General features: G+C 36.6%; 2 protein-coding genes across 3 annotated transcripts; one reads left to right on the plus strand and one right to left on the minus strand.

Moving 5' to 3' along the window:
- The first annotated feature begins 130 nt into the window (after positions 1–130).
- Positions 131–4,470, plus strand: LOC102629904 (probable protein phosphatase 2C 35). Its single transcript, XM_006489159.4, has 5 exons — positions 131–1,911; positions 2,989–3,120; positions 3,517–3,735; positions 3,835–3,896; positions 3,992–4,470. Exons 1-4 carry the CDS (start codon positions 1,006–1,008, stop codon positions 3,835–3,837), a joined length of 1,260 nt encoding a protein of 419 aa, XP_006489222.1. The 5' UTR covers positions 131–1,005; the 3' UTR covers positions 3,838–3,896; positions 3,992–4,470.
- A 646-nt stretch (positions 4,471–5,116) lies between these two features.
- On the minus strand, positions 5,117–15,290 carry LOC102629228 (SAC3 family protein B). Of its 2 annotated transcripts, XM_006489156.4 has the most exons (17): positions 14,960–15,290; positions 14,648–14,743; positions 14,107–14,178; positions 12,983–13,219; positions 12,242–12,484; positions 11,924–12,151; positions 11,600–11,800; positions 11,253–11,509; positions 10,850–10,950; positions 10,499–10,714; positions 10,038–10,265; positions 9,870–9,961; positions 9,672–9,765; positions 8,748–8,840; positions 7,865–8,652; positions 7,661–7,775; positions 5,117–7,039 (listed from the first exon to the last, which is right to left on the minus strand). In XM_006489156.4, the coding sequence occupies exons 1-17, from the start codon at positions 15,103–15,105 to the stop codon at positions 5,213–5,215; spliced, it is 5,034 nt and encodes a 1,677-aa protein (XP_006489219.1). In that variant the 5' UTR covers positions 15,106–15,290; the 3' UTR covers positions 5,117–5,212. The 2 variants fall into 2 exon arrangements, with proteins under 2 accessions (XP_006489219.1, XP_006489220.1); XM_006489157.4 differs by lacking the exon at positions 14,107–14,178.
- Positions 15,291–17,121: the final 1,831 nt, after the last annotated feature.

Below are 17,121 nucleotides of genomic sequence, written 5' to 3' on the forward strand. Positions count from 1 at the left end.
CTTAGAAAATCTCACACATAATTCATTTGAAAGAATTATGGAAATATTTCCTTACATTTTTTGGGTAATTTTAGTTAAAAAGAAAAAATTAAAACTTTGCGTTAAGAGACAGAAAATTTTCATTTTATCAACACAGAATTGGGGGGGTCTTCTTCTACAAGAAGAACCCTCCAATTCTATCTAATTTACCAAATGCGAACAAGTTGAATGAAGAATTGAAGATGATGACGATGATCTATTAACATTTGATCGCATTCTTTTAATGAATCTCTCTGATCTCTCTCAAAATCTTGGCAGCTAAAAAAAAATCTTTGTCCTATGTAATGTTTTTTATAAAATCTTGCCTGACCAATCTCTCACACGTTCACTTTACTATGTCTTGTGTGGTGGGTTTTCTTGGGACCTGAGCCCTTTTTGGTTTTGTTTTTGTTTCTGTTTTCTTGGTTCCCCTCTTTCTCTCTCTCTCTCTCTCTCTCTCTCGAATAACAAGCCCCAATTTTGTTTACAGCGTTTTTCAGATTTGAGCCTTGATCTGGCGCCCTTAAAAGGTACAAAAATTTCTTTGAAAATCCCACATCGAGCGAAAAGAAAAGAAACAAGAAGCTTCTTGTTCAGTCCATAATGTCCCAAACTTTTGCTTCTCTTTTAGGGTTGATTCATTTGGGGTTTTGCAGATTCTTTGAATCATCATCATCCTACCTTTGCTTGCTAGTTGGTTTGCAAAATTCTCTTTGAAAAACAATACCTTTCTCCATTTTGCATCTTTCCCCAAAAAAGGGGGAAAAATGGGTTCTTTACAAAATTACTATGTAGACGGCCACAACTTTGAAATTGAAAGAATACCCATTTCACCATTTTCACTAACAATTGCATGTCTTCAATTATTTCCTTCCAAGTACTTATAGTTTCTTTTAGGAATTTTATCAAGCACCCTGCTCAATTAGTTCTTCTCTGTTATTTCTTGTGATTTCACTTGTAACATAAATAAAAAAAAAAAAAAAAAGCATGGGTTGTGTTCATGGGAAGTGTTGCAGCCGATACCCAACCTCATCAGCTGCTGATTCTCCTCAAGAAATTTACAGTCTCCACGGCAAACATTTACTCACACAAAGATCACTAGAATCCGCTTCTGTTCCTTCATATAACTTCAATTTAGAGTACTCTGTTTTAACGCAACGTGGTTACTATCCGGACTCGCCAGATAAGGAAAACCAAGATAGTTATTGTATCAAAACGCACGTTCAGGGTAACCCAAATGTTCATTTCTTTGGTGTATTTGATGGGCACGGTCAATTTGGTACGCAATGTTCAAATTTTGTTCAGCAAAGATTGGTAGAGGAATTGGCAAATAATCCCATGTTGTTGGATGATCCTGTTAAAGCTTATGATTCAGCTTTTTTAACCGTCAATGCTGAGCTGCATTCAAGTGAAATTGATGATACAATGAGTGGTACTACCGCGATTACAGTTCTTGTTGTCGGGGATAAGATTTATGTTGCTAACGTGGGTGATTCAAGGGCTGTGATTGCTGTTAAAGATGGGAATAGAATTATTGCTGAGGATTTGTCTCATGATCAAACGCCATTTAGGAAAGATGAGTACGAGAGAGTGAAGGTTTGTGGGGCTAGGGTTCTGAGTGTTGATCAGGTTGAAGGGCTTAAGGACCCAAATATTCAGACGTGGGGCGATGAAGAGAGTCAAGGAGGTGATCCTCCCAGGTTGTGGGTTCAGAATGGGATGTATCCAGGAACTGCTTTTACGAGAAGTGTTGGAGATAGTACTGCTGAGAAAATCGGTGTGGTTGCAGTTCCTGAGGTGTCAGTGGTTCAGCTAACACCTAATCACTTGTTCTTCGTGGTTGCTAGTGATGGAGTTTTTGAGTTCCTTTCAAGCCAAGCTGTTGTCGATATGGTATGAAACCTGATTAATCTTTTGATGGACCAATAATCTTTGTTTATCTCCTTTCTGATTTATTGCATTACTAACCAGTCGTCATAATTCTATGATTGTTGATTTGGTGAAGTTTTCATTTGCTTGATGCTTATTTTATCTGTTGTGGGACAATTGTATTCCTGTATGTTTAGAAATGTAAAACTTTTCTGTTGTTTAATATTCAAGAGTAGCACATAACTGGTTTTAGCATGTTGCCTATAGTTGACTTTAACACCTTAATTCTGGACTCCAATTAATTGTTATTTGCAACCTTATTTGCTTTTATTGCAAAAGCAGTCAATCCACTAACAAAATCTAGCTATTGTATGGTTCCACACATTCATTCATAGCATCCATGACCAGTGAGAATGTATCATCTCAGTGAGTGCATGCAAGGGGTGTCAGATGCTCAAAGGAGATGGCTGTAGCTTTCAAGTTTGTTTTCATAGCATTTGAGAAGACTTTTGTTTGGTTTAATTGACCATATGGCAGAAATGGATAATAACCCAATTAAATGCGTATCATTAAACTGATTAAGTTGCCTAGAAGTTTAACATGTTCAATTTTTAATGGACTAGAGTTTATTGTTTGCTTTCAAACATATTTAAGAACTCTGAGATCTGCCTGTATTCAGTTGATAATTGTGTCACAGCACATGGAATTTTACCTACTGTTAGCGTCTGATATTTTTCTTTTGTATCATATCAATCAACTTTCATTGTTTATGCACGTTCATTTGTGTGGGTATTCTGGAGCTTAGAGTAGCACATCAATCTATTGCCACTGCAGTTTTGCAGTATGCATCAACCTGTTGTATTTAAATAGATAACAGTATCATAGGCCAAACTATGAGCAGTTCCATTCCTGCCCTCTATGTAGATCATCCGAACTTTGTGTTTTTTATTATGAAGTATGCTATTCACATTATCCAACTGCTGGCTTTTCTATTTGTCCAACATGATGCATAATTTGCTTAGAAGTTATCTTCATTTCCGGAATTTCTAAGTTGCTGTAGCCCCTATATTCTGCACTTAAGTTTATTTCATTTCTGTTTAGGCGGCAAAGTATACAGATGCCCGGGATGCATGTTCTGCCATCGCCGGAGAATCATATAAACTGTGGTTGGAGAATGAAAACCGGACAGATGATATTACCATCATCATTGTGCACATTAAAGACTTTTCTAATGTGAGTGTGTAAAAATTTTGTTTTGGCTGCTAATCCGTTATACCTTCTGTAAAATTCTGCTGAAGGCTCAATCTTGTGTCAGATTCCCATATTTATTTTCATCACAAGTAAACCGTTAGTGATGTCTGGTAAGGAGGCTGATAATTGCTACTTGGTTAATTGAAAACATTAACCTCATGCATAGGCAAACTTGCTTCGCTGCAAATGGTCATTGTCACACAGTTGGAAACTTGTATTAAGAGCTTCAGAAGAATGAGATTCATTTGTACCCTACTACATTTTCCTTCACAGATACCACTTTGCAGAACATGAATTCGATGCTTGAATCATTGATATTTACTTTTTACTCCATTGATTGTCTGGTAATTGCCTTTTTTTTTTTTTTTTTTTGGGTAGCTACCATCAGGAGCTGGTTATACTGATCCAACCAGTGGGGTCAATTTTAGGCCATCTATGCTGAAGAATGGCAAAGGAACTTCAGACACCGCTACCTCGGGATCAGAATTATTTCGTTCTGTCAGAAGTGAATGCTCAGATCTGCAGCACTCAGTTTCAGTGAACCGAAATCAAGCTACTTTTGTTCCACCTCTATCTCATCAAAAATCTTTAGAAATGGTAAATTTCTCTTAATTACCTTAATTACTCTTTTTTCACTACCTTTTTTTCCTTTTTTGGTTTTGATGACTAGGCATTTTTTTCCCCTATTCATTTCAGTGATTGTGGTAGAAGGCCTTCAGAAGTGCCTGACATCCTGCATATTTTAATTTCCTGAAGAGGTATCTATCTCCTTCATCCTGATCTGCTTCTAGATAAAATTTGTATTCAAATCTTAGAGAAGGATACATGTCTTTGCATCTTTGGATGGTCTCAGGATGTGGATACAGGTGCATTCTAAAGGCTTCAAAAGCGATTTATATTGCATAATTGGTCACTTATTCCTGGCTAGGACTTCTTGCTGATGTTACCAAGGGCTAAGACTCTTTCTAACCTGTAACCACAACCTCAACAATGTACCTTAAGAGAACAAAAGCTCTCCTGCTACCTATAACCTGCTGCCATGCATCAAGAGGAAGGAAATGCAAAAGTTGGGAGAGATCTGGGTTCTTGATGATTAATTCATGGGAGGATGATCAAATATATGCTTCATTTCGACCGAAAACTTGTTTGCAATATTAGATTTAAGGCACGAGTTATGTATAGACCTTACTTGTGATCATCTATCTCAACGATATTTTCTGGAAGAAAGGATCCCCGATGGATAGCTAAATGGGCTGTTATCTGCATTTCCTTGGCAATATATACAATAGCATGGATCGAACCGACTTTATAATAAAAATATTGTTGATGATATGATAGTGGTACAAATATGGGAGGGCATAAGTCATATCGAAAACATAACTGTCGGTTTTATTACCTAAACGCCAAAATAAAATCTAATCTAATCTAAATCCAAATATGACATTGAATCCCACTTGGTACAGACATATAAATAAATGGAGATATTTCACTATTACAAGCATTATGGCTCCAAAAGTTGGCTAAATTTTAGATCATTTAGCCATTTGCATAAAGTGAAGTCTATTGGTCATATGGTTCTCTGATCCCAATCACCCCATTCGAGTTGCTATATCAGTGGGGTGGCTGGGGCCTGATGGGGCCATTCTATTGGTACTTACAGCATCAATGATCCTATAAACCCAGATTTATGAATAAAGTTATTGGCATGGTCAAGCCAGAAACAACCGTCACTCGTCAAGAAATGTATACTAATGAATCGCTGCATTGGCGGAGTGAACATACATTTTTGAGAAAGAGAGAGCTCTAGTTTTACATAAACATCCTTGAGTGATGCAGTGAGTCTAGTGACGTTGCGATTGGTGAAGCTGCTGGTGCTGTGGGCCTCTGATTACTCTTCTCAAACTTTCAGCTAGGAATAGCAGATGTTTCAATCTTTGCTGGAAAGTCCAGCTGTGAAGGAGTTAAATGTTGCACAAAATTCAAAGAAATAACATTACAGAGACAATGCCCTCTATTTCTTATAAATATGTATTTACATACAGTACAAAGTTGACTCTGCCCAAAAAATACTACATCAGAAGTAAAAGTACAGCTTACTTTCATTTGTATTCTGTACTAAGTGACATTGCTCAAATAACTTGCTTAAATTATCGGTTTCCTTCGTCACATTTGGGGACACTGTTATCTCTCCAGCTGTATTGTTTAACTTACTCGTTACATAAGAAATATCATTTGCAACAGTCCATTTATTTTTTTCTGATCGATTTCTTTCTCCCTCCTCCACCATGCTATTCGTATTAGCATGGTCCTGAATATCATCACTATTTGAGGCCATTGCTGGCTGATGAACTTGTGGCTGTGTCTGAGCCCCTTGAGTCAAAATAGGACCACAGCCAGCTTCCGTAATTTCTTGTTGAAATGGATGACTTGTACAACCAACTCCCATCATTTCATCTAGAGACAGATGAACATAGGGTGAAGATCTGGTACCTTCAAGTCCTAACTTATCCAGGTCACCTGAAGTGTGAGAAACAAGGTGCTGCTCCAAAACATAAGATGAAGATACAGCTCCATTGTTTAGAATCATCAATCGCCAACTAAAAATTCGCCGGAAAATCATAACCCACTTTGGAACAATATAGTAGCACGAATTGTGCAGCTCAAGCCTTGCGCTTCTTTGTAGCATTATGGAAGCTTCTTTTCTTGCCAGTGGAACTGCCATCATCTTGCTTGAAAGTGTTAAATAGTTTATCAATAAATTCTCAAGTTGCAATCTCTGGTTCTCGATCTCCTTACCCATCTTACAACCTCGGCCCAAAAAGGATATATCATCAGGAAAAGAAGGAAGTTTCAAGTCCCTTAATGCATGCTCAAGAGATTCGATTCTTCCTACAGAATTCCATCCTAGACTTGGGAAGCACCAATCCTCCATGAAGTTATCATCACCAGAATCCTCCACTAATGCAATCTCAGGACAGGGCCAATTAGAAGGATTTGCTTTGGCAGCAGCCACAATTTCCACCAAGGACTGATCCAATGCTTCATTGAAGGCTGAGATACAATGGTTTGGACTAACTTCATAATCACTTGACTTGCCAAGTACCTCCAGTGCAGAACTAAGGCAAGTCAGAATGAGTTCTCGTGTTCTCATACAATAAACAACAGGTTGAAGGGGTGACTCACTTGCCAACCACCGCAACCCTTCCCTTAGTTGCTCATCACTGAAAAATTCATCTGACTGACTAGATTGTTGGTCACTGACAAGAAATTTAACCAAAAACCTGTTTACCCTAGACTTGTCTAATTCAGAGAGACCCAATTCATTAATTATAACAGCACAAGGATCTAATGCCTCTTTATCGTATGAGCAACTTAAGATCAGAAGGGGAAGACAGGAACCAGAAGGTATTGACATAACAAGTTTATTGAGTTGAACTTTTTGGAGCTTCCATGGGATGCTTTCAGATACTAGGAATAGAACAGCACTTGCTCCAGAAACAGCATCATTCACATGGTTGAATTCCATCTCCTTAACAAAAGAAAAGCAGCAGGTCAGATCGGTACCAGATTGGCTAGGAATCCATTTCTTCCATATCGAAAGGCCAGGAGATGCAAAAACCACATCACCGTCATCTTTTTCAGAAGGCTTAAGTTTTGAAAACAACCACAGCTCCGCAGCCAAATCGGAAATTTGTTTCCTCTGCATCTGTCTGTCTCCTTCTAGACAGGCATGAGAACACAGAACTATTTTCCAGCACAGGCATTTAGCTTTTGGGTTTCTTCGGCCAAGTATACCAGCTATTGCATCTGAAACATTCAGCCTAGACCATGATCGGTCATGTTTCTCAGATCTCTCCCTCATTACATGATCAATGTCAAACTCACCACAGGTGCTTGGTTGCTGCATAAGAGAAAAAGGAAGCTTAAACAAAATAAAACAATGTTCAAAATAAATAATCAACTAGAAATTTGCTTGGCAACTAGATTAAGCATGTTTCTCAACAGCAGGAAGGGGGAAAGCAAATCTTGATTTGACCATCCCCAACTGTAGACTCCGACAGATTGTCACCTCACTTTTACAGGGTAATGACAAACACACACAAGCATCTATCAGACGCTTCAGACTGCAATGGAAGCAAGAAAATGCAAATATAGTTATCAATTTGCATCAAGGGAACTGATAAGGAGAAAATATTGAATAGAGATCATCTTTCTTCTTTATTACATGGTACAAAGGCATTTGATAATGGATAATGGGCTGGATTACAGGGTAACAGAAAGGGCAAGGGAGATGATAGCTATTTTTCTGAAGCCCTTACCTAAGGTCACATATTGTCAAGAGAAGAGAGGTTGATGCACACTATTCTTATATGGCAATGATGAAGAATGAAACACAAAAACCTAGATGCATTTTTTTCCTCTGGTCATTTTGTTGTGACATATATACATAAAAAAGTAAACTAGAACAAAAGGAACAAAAAATACATGCTACTGAAAGTAAAGATATGAAAAGGTAGCTTACATCACTGTTCTGTCGAATTGGGGGCCCTAAAGACAATGAATTTAAAGCAGTATTTGCTGCTAACTGCCTTTGCTTGCGTAACTCCTTTTGCTTTAACGAGCGTCGCCTCCATAACCTTAAATGAGAGAAATTCAAGATGAGTGAGAGATAAGATAGAGTGCTAAACTTCAACTTAAAGTCAAAAAGTTGAAAGAGCCATCAAACCTTAAGATCAACTTCAGTTTTGCTGAAGCATAATTTTTCATAACTTCATTGTTTTCATCTTGCACAACTTTAATGTTTTCGCCTTCTTGATGTGTATCTTGAGGCTCTTCATATTGAACACTCTTAATTGCTGCACCTTGCTGTAACGAACTTCCAACAGAATAATCATATCTTTTAGAACTGGGGGATCTGTCTTGCAAAGCTTCTGTTCTTGCCACAAGTTGCGTGGGAGAACCTTCCATGTCAGAGAACATCTTTTTCTCTGGAGAAATTCCGAAAAGAACATCTCCATTTTGTTTTTCTTCAGTCAGAAATTTGGCTGGCCGGGATATAGGAGAACTGTGAGGTGCTGAGAAAACCCAGGGAAAAACAGAGGCACCAGTTCTCTGATGGTCATCTTGACATTGTTGATCAACCATTGATGCTTCAATCATGGGCCGAAATGCTATGCTATTTTTCGGGGATGAAATGGCTACAGAATCGGGCATTTCTTCCTCAACTACAGGAACACAGATCTTCCTATCAACAGAAGGAATTGCTTCTATGTCAGACTTATATTTATTATCCAGCTGCATGGCTTTTGTTGGTTCTGCAGGAGGTGTGACTTGACTAGAAGCTGAAATATCTTCAACCATCCTTCCTAACCTTTTCAAAAGGACTAGTTTTGAACACTTGGTAGGATAGTCCTTGTCACTGTTGAGAAATGGGCCTTCCTTCACCATGTATGGCTCCTCAAATTCCTTTATCGAAAAACCATGATACTCCAAGAGGCTTTCAATGTCCTCTTCCTAATTTCAATAATGAAATCACAAAATTTAAGAAAAGTAGGAAATTCCTGAACGAAACAGACAAAATTTTGACTTAATAAAGTCAAAAAAAGTACCTCCATCCCAAGCCATCGGCCAACATGGGCAACAGGGAGACCTTGGTTATTCTGCAGACCAGAGTATAAAGAAGCAAGTGCCTGGGTGCGTAACTGATCAAAATAGCAAGGAGAGACAACGTTACTAACATTATTCTGCAATTTTATACTTGCGCTCCTTCAAATTCCAGCATTAATATGGAAAAGGAAAATATCCAGTTATTTAGCAGCCTAAAATATAACTTCATAATCAAGTTAGAGATGATGTTATAACTTCTCCCTCAGCAACTAAGATACCTTAGGTCACCACTCAATGATGTGTAGTCTCGTCTATTAAAGGCTGACAGTAACAGAATTGTCAGTTGCACCGGACATTCATGCAATAATCTAACGTCATACGCCTTCCCTCAAAAATACATATATTAACATAAGGAAACTCAACTTGAATCTCAATATTTGTTCAAATATATACTTCAATGTACAGCCAAAAAAAAAAAAAGGAAAAAGCTAAAGTTAAACAAAAATCTAAACGCAAATAATAATGGATCAGTAAGACAACAAAGAGAAGTATGTAGATAAGAAAGAAACCGATACTAAAGTAAAAGAAATCTAGATGCAAATAATATGGATCACTAAAGATAACAAACAAAGAGAAGTACGTTATTGGTTTGATCAGAAAAGCATTATTAAAACTTATAATTAAAGTATGAATCAGTAACCACTACACATATCATAGCACAAGTAAAAGGAAAAAATCATAACATGGTGTTGCCTTCAGTCGAACTTTATCAATCTGAAACAAAAAGTCTGATGGTGTACTACATTACTCATTACTATATAAGCAACTGAAATAAATGGTACATAATTAAGGGCTATGCTCTTCAATATCTGAAAGGCTAGTAACTATCGTTTGATTCTCATTTTCAATCATAGAGTTCCTCATACCTTGGAAAAATGAGCATGCATTAAACATGCTTGAAGGTAACTCGCTTTCCTTGCAAGCCGAAAAAAGGCAATAAAGTTACCCGTTCTACAAGCTCTGGAGAAGCCAATCACTTCAATTATTAGACCGAATTTAACATATCAACCATCCCGAAAAATAATAATAATAATAATTAAGAAGAAAAGTGGGGGAGTGAAGACCTTGCAACACTGCGGGCAAATAGAACCTCCGGTGTTTGTCTTATTTCTGGAGTCATCTTTGCAAGATCCAGTGAGAGCTCTGCAGGTTCAACCTAGTAGAAATTGCTTGTTGTCACTGAAAAATTTAAGTGAAACATTTACAGTTGAGATGCCAGTGCAGATACTTACTTTGTAACCAGGATGCTTGTCAAGTTTGAGTAGCGCATAATAACCTCGAAACTCTTTTTCTGTGGAAATAATCAATCCTCTCTTCCTGTGATCATCATACATCTGGAACAATTCAACTGATGTTTTGTTCATCTGCTCAATATTGAGGTGAGCATCAAATCCCTCAGAAAAGCCCTCTCCCTTAGTATACTCGCATAATTCGTGCATGGCAATAATGTGCAGCCTTATCTGACACCCACAGCAAACAGCAAGACTTAGTCTACAGCATTGTATCTACACAGCCATACAAATCCTTTGGGGCAGCAAACTACAACTTCAATTAAAAGTGATGGCATAAAAGAATTTACAACATTGTATGCAAGATATTGCAGGATGTAAAAGTTTAATTAACTTTATTCAAGATGCATAAACTAATACACATTATGTAAACAAAAACTGAAAACGCGGTAACAAGGACGAACCATTTGCTCTAGCATAGTAATAGCTTCTTGATTAAAAATGTGCTGCATCCTCAGGTCCATTCGAATTGCTCTCATCCTGTCCCATAGGAAGTTGTACAAGCCTAGAAACCTTTCATCATAAGGCTGATCTAGCAAATCAAGCAAATAACCAACAGTCTTCTGCAGGATTGGCATGGGTCGTATCAAATTTGCTTCCCTCTCTGCTGTCCTGTTATACTGAGAACAAAAATCGGTCATGTTCGAGGTCATAAATGAATTATGGACGGAAGTAGCTTCTTGAGCAACGACTGTGGTTAAATTAAATTGATTTTATTTCCTGTTTAAATAAGAAAATACAAGAGTAACTATTACCTTTTTAACGGCAAGGTATTCGGTTGTTTGATTTCTATCACCATCCAATCGTTCATACCGGTCAAGATCCCCTTTTCTTTCTCGTTCTGCCCTTTCCGACTCTGAAATATGAAGTGAGATCCTATTACATCTAACTCTCGGATAATTTCATATTTAGGATACTTTCACAAAATATTACAACCACCTCCTTAATTGATAGTATTGAAAGCAAAAATAAGACGCTTTTCTAGTTCTCCGTATTGGTATTGTTTATCGCCAAGAAATTACAGAAGAAACCCACTTCCATTCATATTCTAATCTGACTGGGAAAATATAAAACAAGAACGAACTCAAGACTCAGGTTGCAACTAAATACCAGTATATTTATATGCTTAACCGCAGATCTAGGAAAAGAGACACATACCAGGACACATATCAGGACATGACCCAATAATAACACTGGATGCCTCCAAGCCTTCATTATCTGATAAAGTATTTTCATTGGGATAATCCTTTGCTGATTCTATAGAATGCCCCCCAACAAACTTTTGTCTCTCTACAACAGACTGCCCCCGTCCACTGTTAGAAACTTTTTTATCTGTAATCTCAGGACTGATTTGCACATTTTCAATCAGCTCAACCTTAAAGCGGGCCAACCGTTTTGCCTTGGCTTGCATTTCTCTATAAATTACAAGGAAAAAGTAAGGGAAAAGCAAAAAACTGTAATCCATAACAAATACTAGTATGGAACCAAGACATCCAACATTTTACCGTTCTGCATCATATTGAGTAAAATTGGAGTTTTCCTGCAAATCTTGACCAACTGAAGGCAAAGGAGGAGACCTTGTTCTTTTTGGAACAGGGTATACATTGGAACTGGTTGCACCAACAGCACTTTTCGAAGATGGCACAGACCTCTGCAATACTTGAGAATTAGGGGCACCGAAAACCGCATTGGACCTATTGCTCTGCCTAGAGAAGAAACAGAAGGCCACGCAAGAGAAGCACACAATGAGCTCACAGACACATAAAGAAAGATGATGGTGAGAAAAAGAATAAGAAACTGAAAAATCTTCTATAATATATGTAACTAACCTTTTGGAGTGAGGATTCTCCGGGGAAACACCATTGGCTGACGTGATAGGCGGGGCACTGGTTTGTTTTGGGCCTTCAACAGTAGCTACTTGCCCCATAAAACTTCTTTCATCATCATAAGAATTTGCATGAGGTGAGGCTCTGGACTGATCTTGCTGAGCCAGTGAGTTAGTGTAATTGCCAAGAAACTTGGCATGATCGTCCCATGTGGAAGACGATAAAGCAGGCCTGTTAACAGAAAATACAATTACCAAAGATAACACAGTGGAATAGACAGTAGGAAAATCTGAAAAAGCTGCTAACACATATGTACTTAACCTTTTGGAGTCATTTGAAGCAAACTGAGGATTATCCCAGGAAAGACCATTGGCTGATGTGACAGGTGGGGACCTAGTCCGTTTTGGGACTTGGACATTAGCCACTTGCCCCATGGATCTTCTTTCGTCATCAAATGAATTTGCAAGTGGTAAGGCTCTGGACTGATCTTGCAGAGCCAGTGAGTTGCGGTAATTTCCAAGCAACTTGCCATGATCATCCCGTGTGGAAGAAGAAAATCCAAGCCTGTTAACAGAACATACAATTACCATGGATACCACCATGGAAGAGACAGTGGGAAATGAAACGCACAGACAAAGACTAACATGGTAGTATAGTTGCAAGCAGACCAAACTGTTGGGTAATAACTCGACCAATATTAAAGAAAAAGCAGTTTGGGGCCAATGCAATTTAAAAATTGTGGAAAAGTCACTTGTTTTCTATCCTATTTTTAAGGAAAAAAAGATAGGGATAGAATTTCAGTTTTTTAGATAGAGTTTGTTTCCTAGTTTCTTGGTCTGCAGTTAGTTGTTTACTTTCCTACTCTAGCACATTATGTAGTTTAGAATCTATATATATGTATTGTGTAACCCTATTGTAAAGATAAGAAAAGGAGATACATATTTCTTCAATAATTTTCTCAAAAATATATCAAGCTTAAGCATTCCCCTAGCAGCCTAGCTTGTACTATTCATGTAGGAAAAAAAAGGAAAACTAAAAAGATTAAAATGAGAGACAACATACCTTGGATTGGTAGTTTGACTAGAGTTTCTTGAAAATTCCTCGTCTCTAGAGAGCAAAGGAGGTGACCTAGTTCTTTTTGGTTCTTGAAGTCCGGCAGTCTTAGCTGTACTGCTGGTTCCATAATTACTTGAAGCAACAAATGGCATGACAGCAGAAGGCCTACAATGAGGCGGGGTATCATAATCTTTGAAGAGAGATCTTTGCCCATTATCCAGTCTTTGAGGTGGTTCAACAGGCCTGAGTGAAAATGAGTCATCAGTAGGGGACTATGTGATGTAAAACCTCGCTGATGATAAACACAATGATATTCTCTGCTATGTAGCTTATGGTTGCATGTGCAAATCTCACTATTTGATACTATCACAACATTATCACTCCATGAGAAAAAAGGAGAAAAAAGAAGCAAGGTTCAAAGCCTCCATCAGCCAGAATGAAAATCTCTGGTCCAGGCCAATGACGGCAATCAAGCAATAATGAGATGTCATCCTAGGCTACCTGTTGAACAAAATAATAGGCAGCACTGAGATTTGCTACACCCAGTTCATTATGTTGTGCAGTAATTGATAGTAAGAGCGGTTTGGTGCCACAAGCACATGGCAATACTTCTCTCCATTTATTGAGAAGGTGGTGCAAAATACTACAACAGGAGGAATATCACCATTATTTCTTAATCTCACGGTCTACTAAGATGATACAAAAAGAAGCTATCGAGGGATCAGAGTTAACTCTACATAACATTTTGATTTTCACTGAGTATGAGATAGATCTTGAAATTTTGGCATATCTAATCTTACTATCTGACAGCTCTCCATTTTTTGCATAACTAATCCTACAAAGAGATTGTTGTTTATGCCATCTAGCCCAGAATTCTCTAGAAACTTTTGGCAGTTCACGCCTGACAGAAGCAAAAGAGCATACATGCACCGGCACAAAGCAAATCTATGCATGAACGCATGAAGGGATTAACTACCAATAGCAAGAATGTATATATGCCTGCACACACATGCCATATTGCAATGCTAGGTAACACTATATTGACACATGCATTTATTTAAAACATAAACCATAAAGCCTCCGAACATGATTAATTCTTCTAACCAAACAATTTTTTGTTAGACAGTTACCTGTGGACTCCTGCAGATGAGTAATTGTCAAAGGGGTAAGGAGGTGATGCCACTCTCTGCAGAGCCTCAGGTCTGTTATATTAACAGAATGATAATCATAAATTTTTCCCTCACCCACAAGGAATAAAAAGAACAACTTGCAATGCATAATCATGCCATTTATGTTAACATGAACAAGTGTCCAAATGTTAAAACGACAAGGACACCCAGTTGTCAATTTGTGAAGGTAGCCACAATTGCACCAGAATTCTTTGCTAGACCCAGCAGTGTATGTATAATTGCAATTCCTCAAATACAGAGCTCCCTAGGCAACCAACAGATGAGTGTTGCCCAATTTTGGAAACAAAGAATTCCCATGTACCCAATTGTTAAGAGATAACCACAATCAGAATAATAACACTGTTTGTGCATCTGTCTTCTGCTTGGGAGAGATCAGTTCTCAAATACCACAATACAAGATAAATTAGAAGCATACTAAACTTCTCATTATAGAAGAAAAAGGTTAAGAAAAGCCCTAAAGTTTGATGGGTGGGTTTCTTACCTTGCATTGGAAGCTTGAAAAGGTCTCGCTGCAGGGACAGAGCTTCCAAAACCACCCAGAGGAGGTGAACGAGTGATATCTACAACTTCAGGCAACCTAATGATCATCAGACCAAAATCACACAAATCAGCTACGAATAGAATTCATAAATACAAAAATCAATGACTTTGCAAAAACTCTTAAATGAAAAGACCAAACTTCCAAATCAACAAATTAAAAAAACCAATCTTTAACTTACAGAATGAACCAGATGTTTACAAATTTAGAAATAGAAAGACAGAGCGAAAACAGAAGAAGAAGAAGAGGGGTTACCTGGGAGATGGAGCAGACGCAAGAATGGGGAAAGGAGGAGAAGCAGAACGACTAGTGAACTGACCAAAAGAAGGTACGTGCTTTGGTGGAGCTGATGGCCCTGATGCCTTCCCAAATCCTGCACCTGAATTATTATTAGACGCCATTATTTCTTTCTTCTTCGTCTACAGCATCAGTTATGACATTACATCAGTGTATCTCAGTGATGGTAATACTGCGTCGTCTATTGAATCGGGAAAGAGCGAGAGAGAGAGAGAGGGAACCGACTGCGGATCGGAAGTATCAGCTCCAGACACCGTTTTCAAATTATAAACGGCGTCTGTTTAATAATTATTTATAAGTTACCTGTTTTTGGTTCAAGTATAAATAATGTAATTGAGTCTAAGCTTAACAAGGCTAAATTTTGAAAATAATTGGGCTCACCAGCTGGGCCTTAACCTTTTGTCCAGGAATAGATCTTTTAAACATCCCTCTAAATGTCTTGTAACACCCCTTTTCAATTTATATCCTATAATAATACCCATGTTAATTTGGTAAAATATAAATTCATATATTAAATTTAACCATCTTCCTATAAAATTTTACTCAAAAATAATTATTTATTTTAAAATATTAAATTCATCTTAAATTTTTTCTTCTTATCATATAATTTCTATTTTCATAATTTTAAACTCTAATCACTTTCTCCCAAAAAAAAATATTTCTCAATTAAAATTTAAAATATAAATTATGAAATAGGTGGGTGTAGAATATCTTGTCAAAAGAATAACTTATATAAGTGTTTAATTGAATTTTCATTTAAAACAAAAATTATTTAATATGTGTTAGGTTATTTAAGTAATTTCAATTAAAAAGAGAGATTATAAAAAATACTTAAGAGGTGCCAAAAGGCCTACTCTTTGTCCGGCCTTTAAGTGGAAAGATTTTTATTATATTTTATTGGTTTAATTTGCTGAACTGTGTCACTGCCTATCAATTCTTCTAGTGTGCAAATGATATTCGAAAAAAAAAGGTGAAAAAATGCCATTACAAAATAACCATTTTAATTCGCTCACTTAGTAGTTATTTGAGAAAAAGATAAATTATCACTGAATTATCACTATTTCTATTATCAATTTTTTTTGGGATATGATTGGCATAAAAGACAGTCTTCGGGTCAATTTGGGATTGCGGTTGTTGATTAAAAATAACAATTTTAAAATAAGCAGTTGATTAAAAAAGTAATTTGGTGTTTAGTGAACTGTGTTGCTGCGATTGATGTGAGTTTGAAAAGTAATGTACATGTATTTGGTAAATTTTATTATAAATGTGTTATTTTATCATATAATGATCAAAATCGACATAAGTTGAAATTACCTTCTTTTTTTTAAGTATGTTTAATAATATTTAGACATATTTTTTCTTTTTAAACCACGTAAAAAAAACTTAATAATTTATTATATAAAATAAGATAAAAATTCATACTAATAATTTAGATAAAAATAGAAAAGTAATATGCACTACTTTCACATTAAACTTGTTGCAATAAATACCATAACTATAGAAAAAATATAAATAAATTGAATGTTAAAATCCATGGTTATGAAATTGATTTTAAAAGTTGTGGTTAATTTTCATGTGAAATTGTTCATAGTTCAAAAAAATTTGTATAATTATATGCAAGTCTTTTTTAATCTTATAATAGAAAATACAAGTATAATATAAAAAAAATGAACTTACTAGATTAAAACTTTGATATTGGAGAGAATATGTAGTAGTTGTGGTGGTAATATGATATCTGATGGCTTACATATTAGAGTGTACAGAAAAAATAACATAATTTTTTTTGTTAAAATATTAATTAAGATTATAATAGGAACATCAAAAAGATATGTTAGCTTATTTAAACTGCTTATAAAAAACAATCCCCTTATCTGCTTTTAAAAGTTATTGTCAAAATGAAAAAAATTATGAAATAAGAAGTTTTTACAAAATTTATCAAGTACTATATTTATCACAGATTATTAAATAAGTAGTTTATTGAATTTCAATCTCACTCCCAAACGAAACCTTCCTACGGAGTCTCTTGATAAGCTTATCCGACGTTCTTTTTTCCGTCTTATTGCTCTTGTTGCGCTTATTCGCTCATTCTTCGTGCCCCACTAATCACTAGGTCGAGCCTA

The sequence above is a fragment of the Citrus sinensis genome, chromosome 1 (assembly GCF_022201045.2).
Source record: "Citrus sinensis cultivar Valencia sweet orange chromosome 1, DVS_A1.0, whole genome shotgun sequence".
Lineage (NCBI taxonomy): Eukaryota > Viridiplantae > Streptophyta > Magnoliopsida > Sapindales > Rutaceae > Citrus > Citrus sinensis.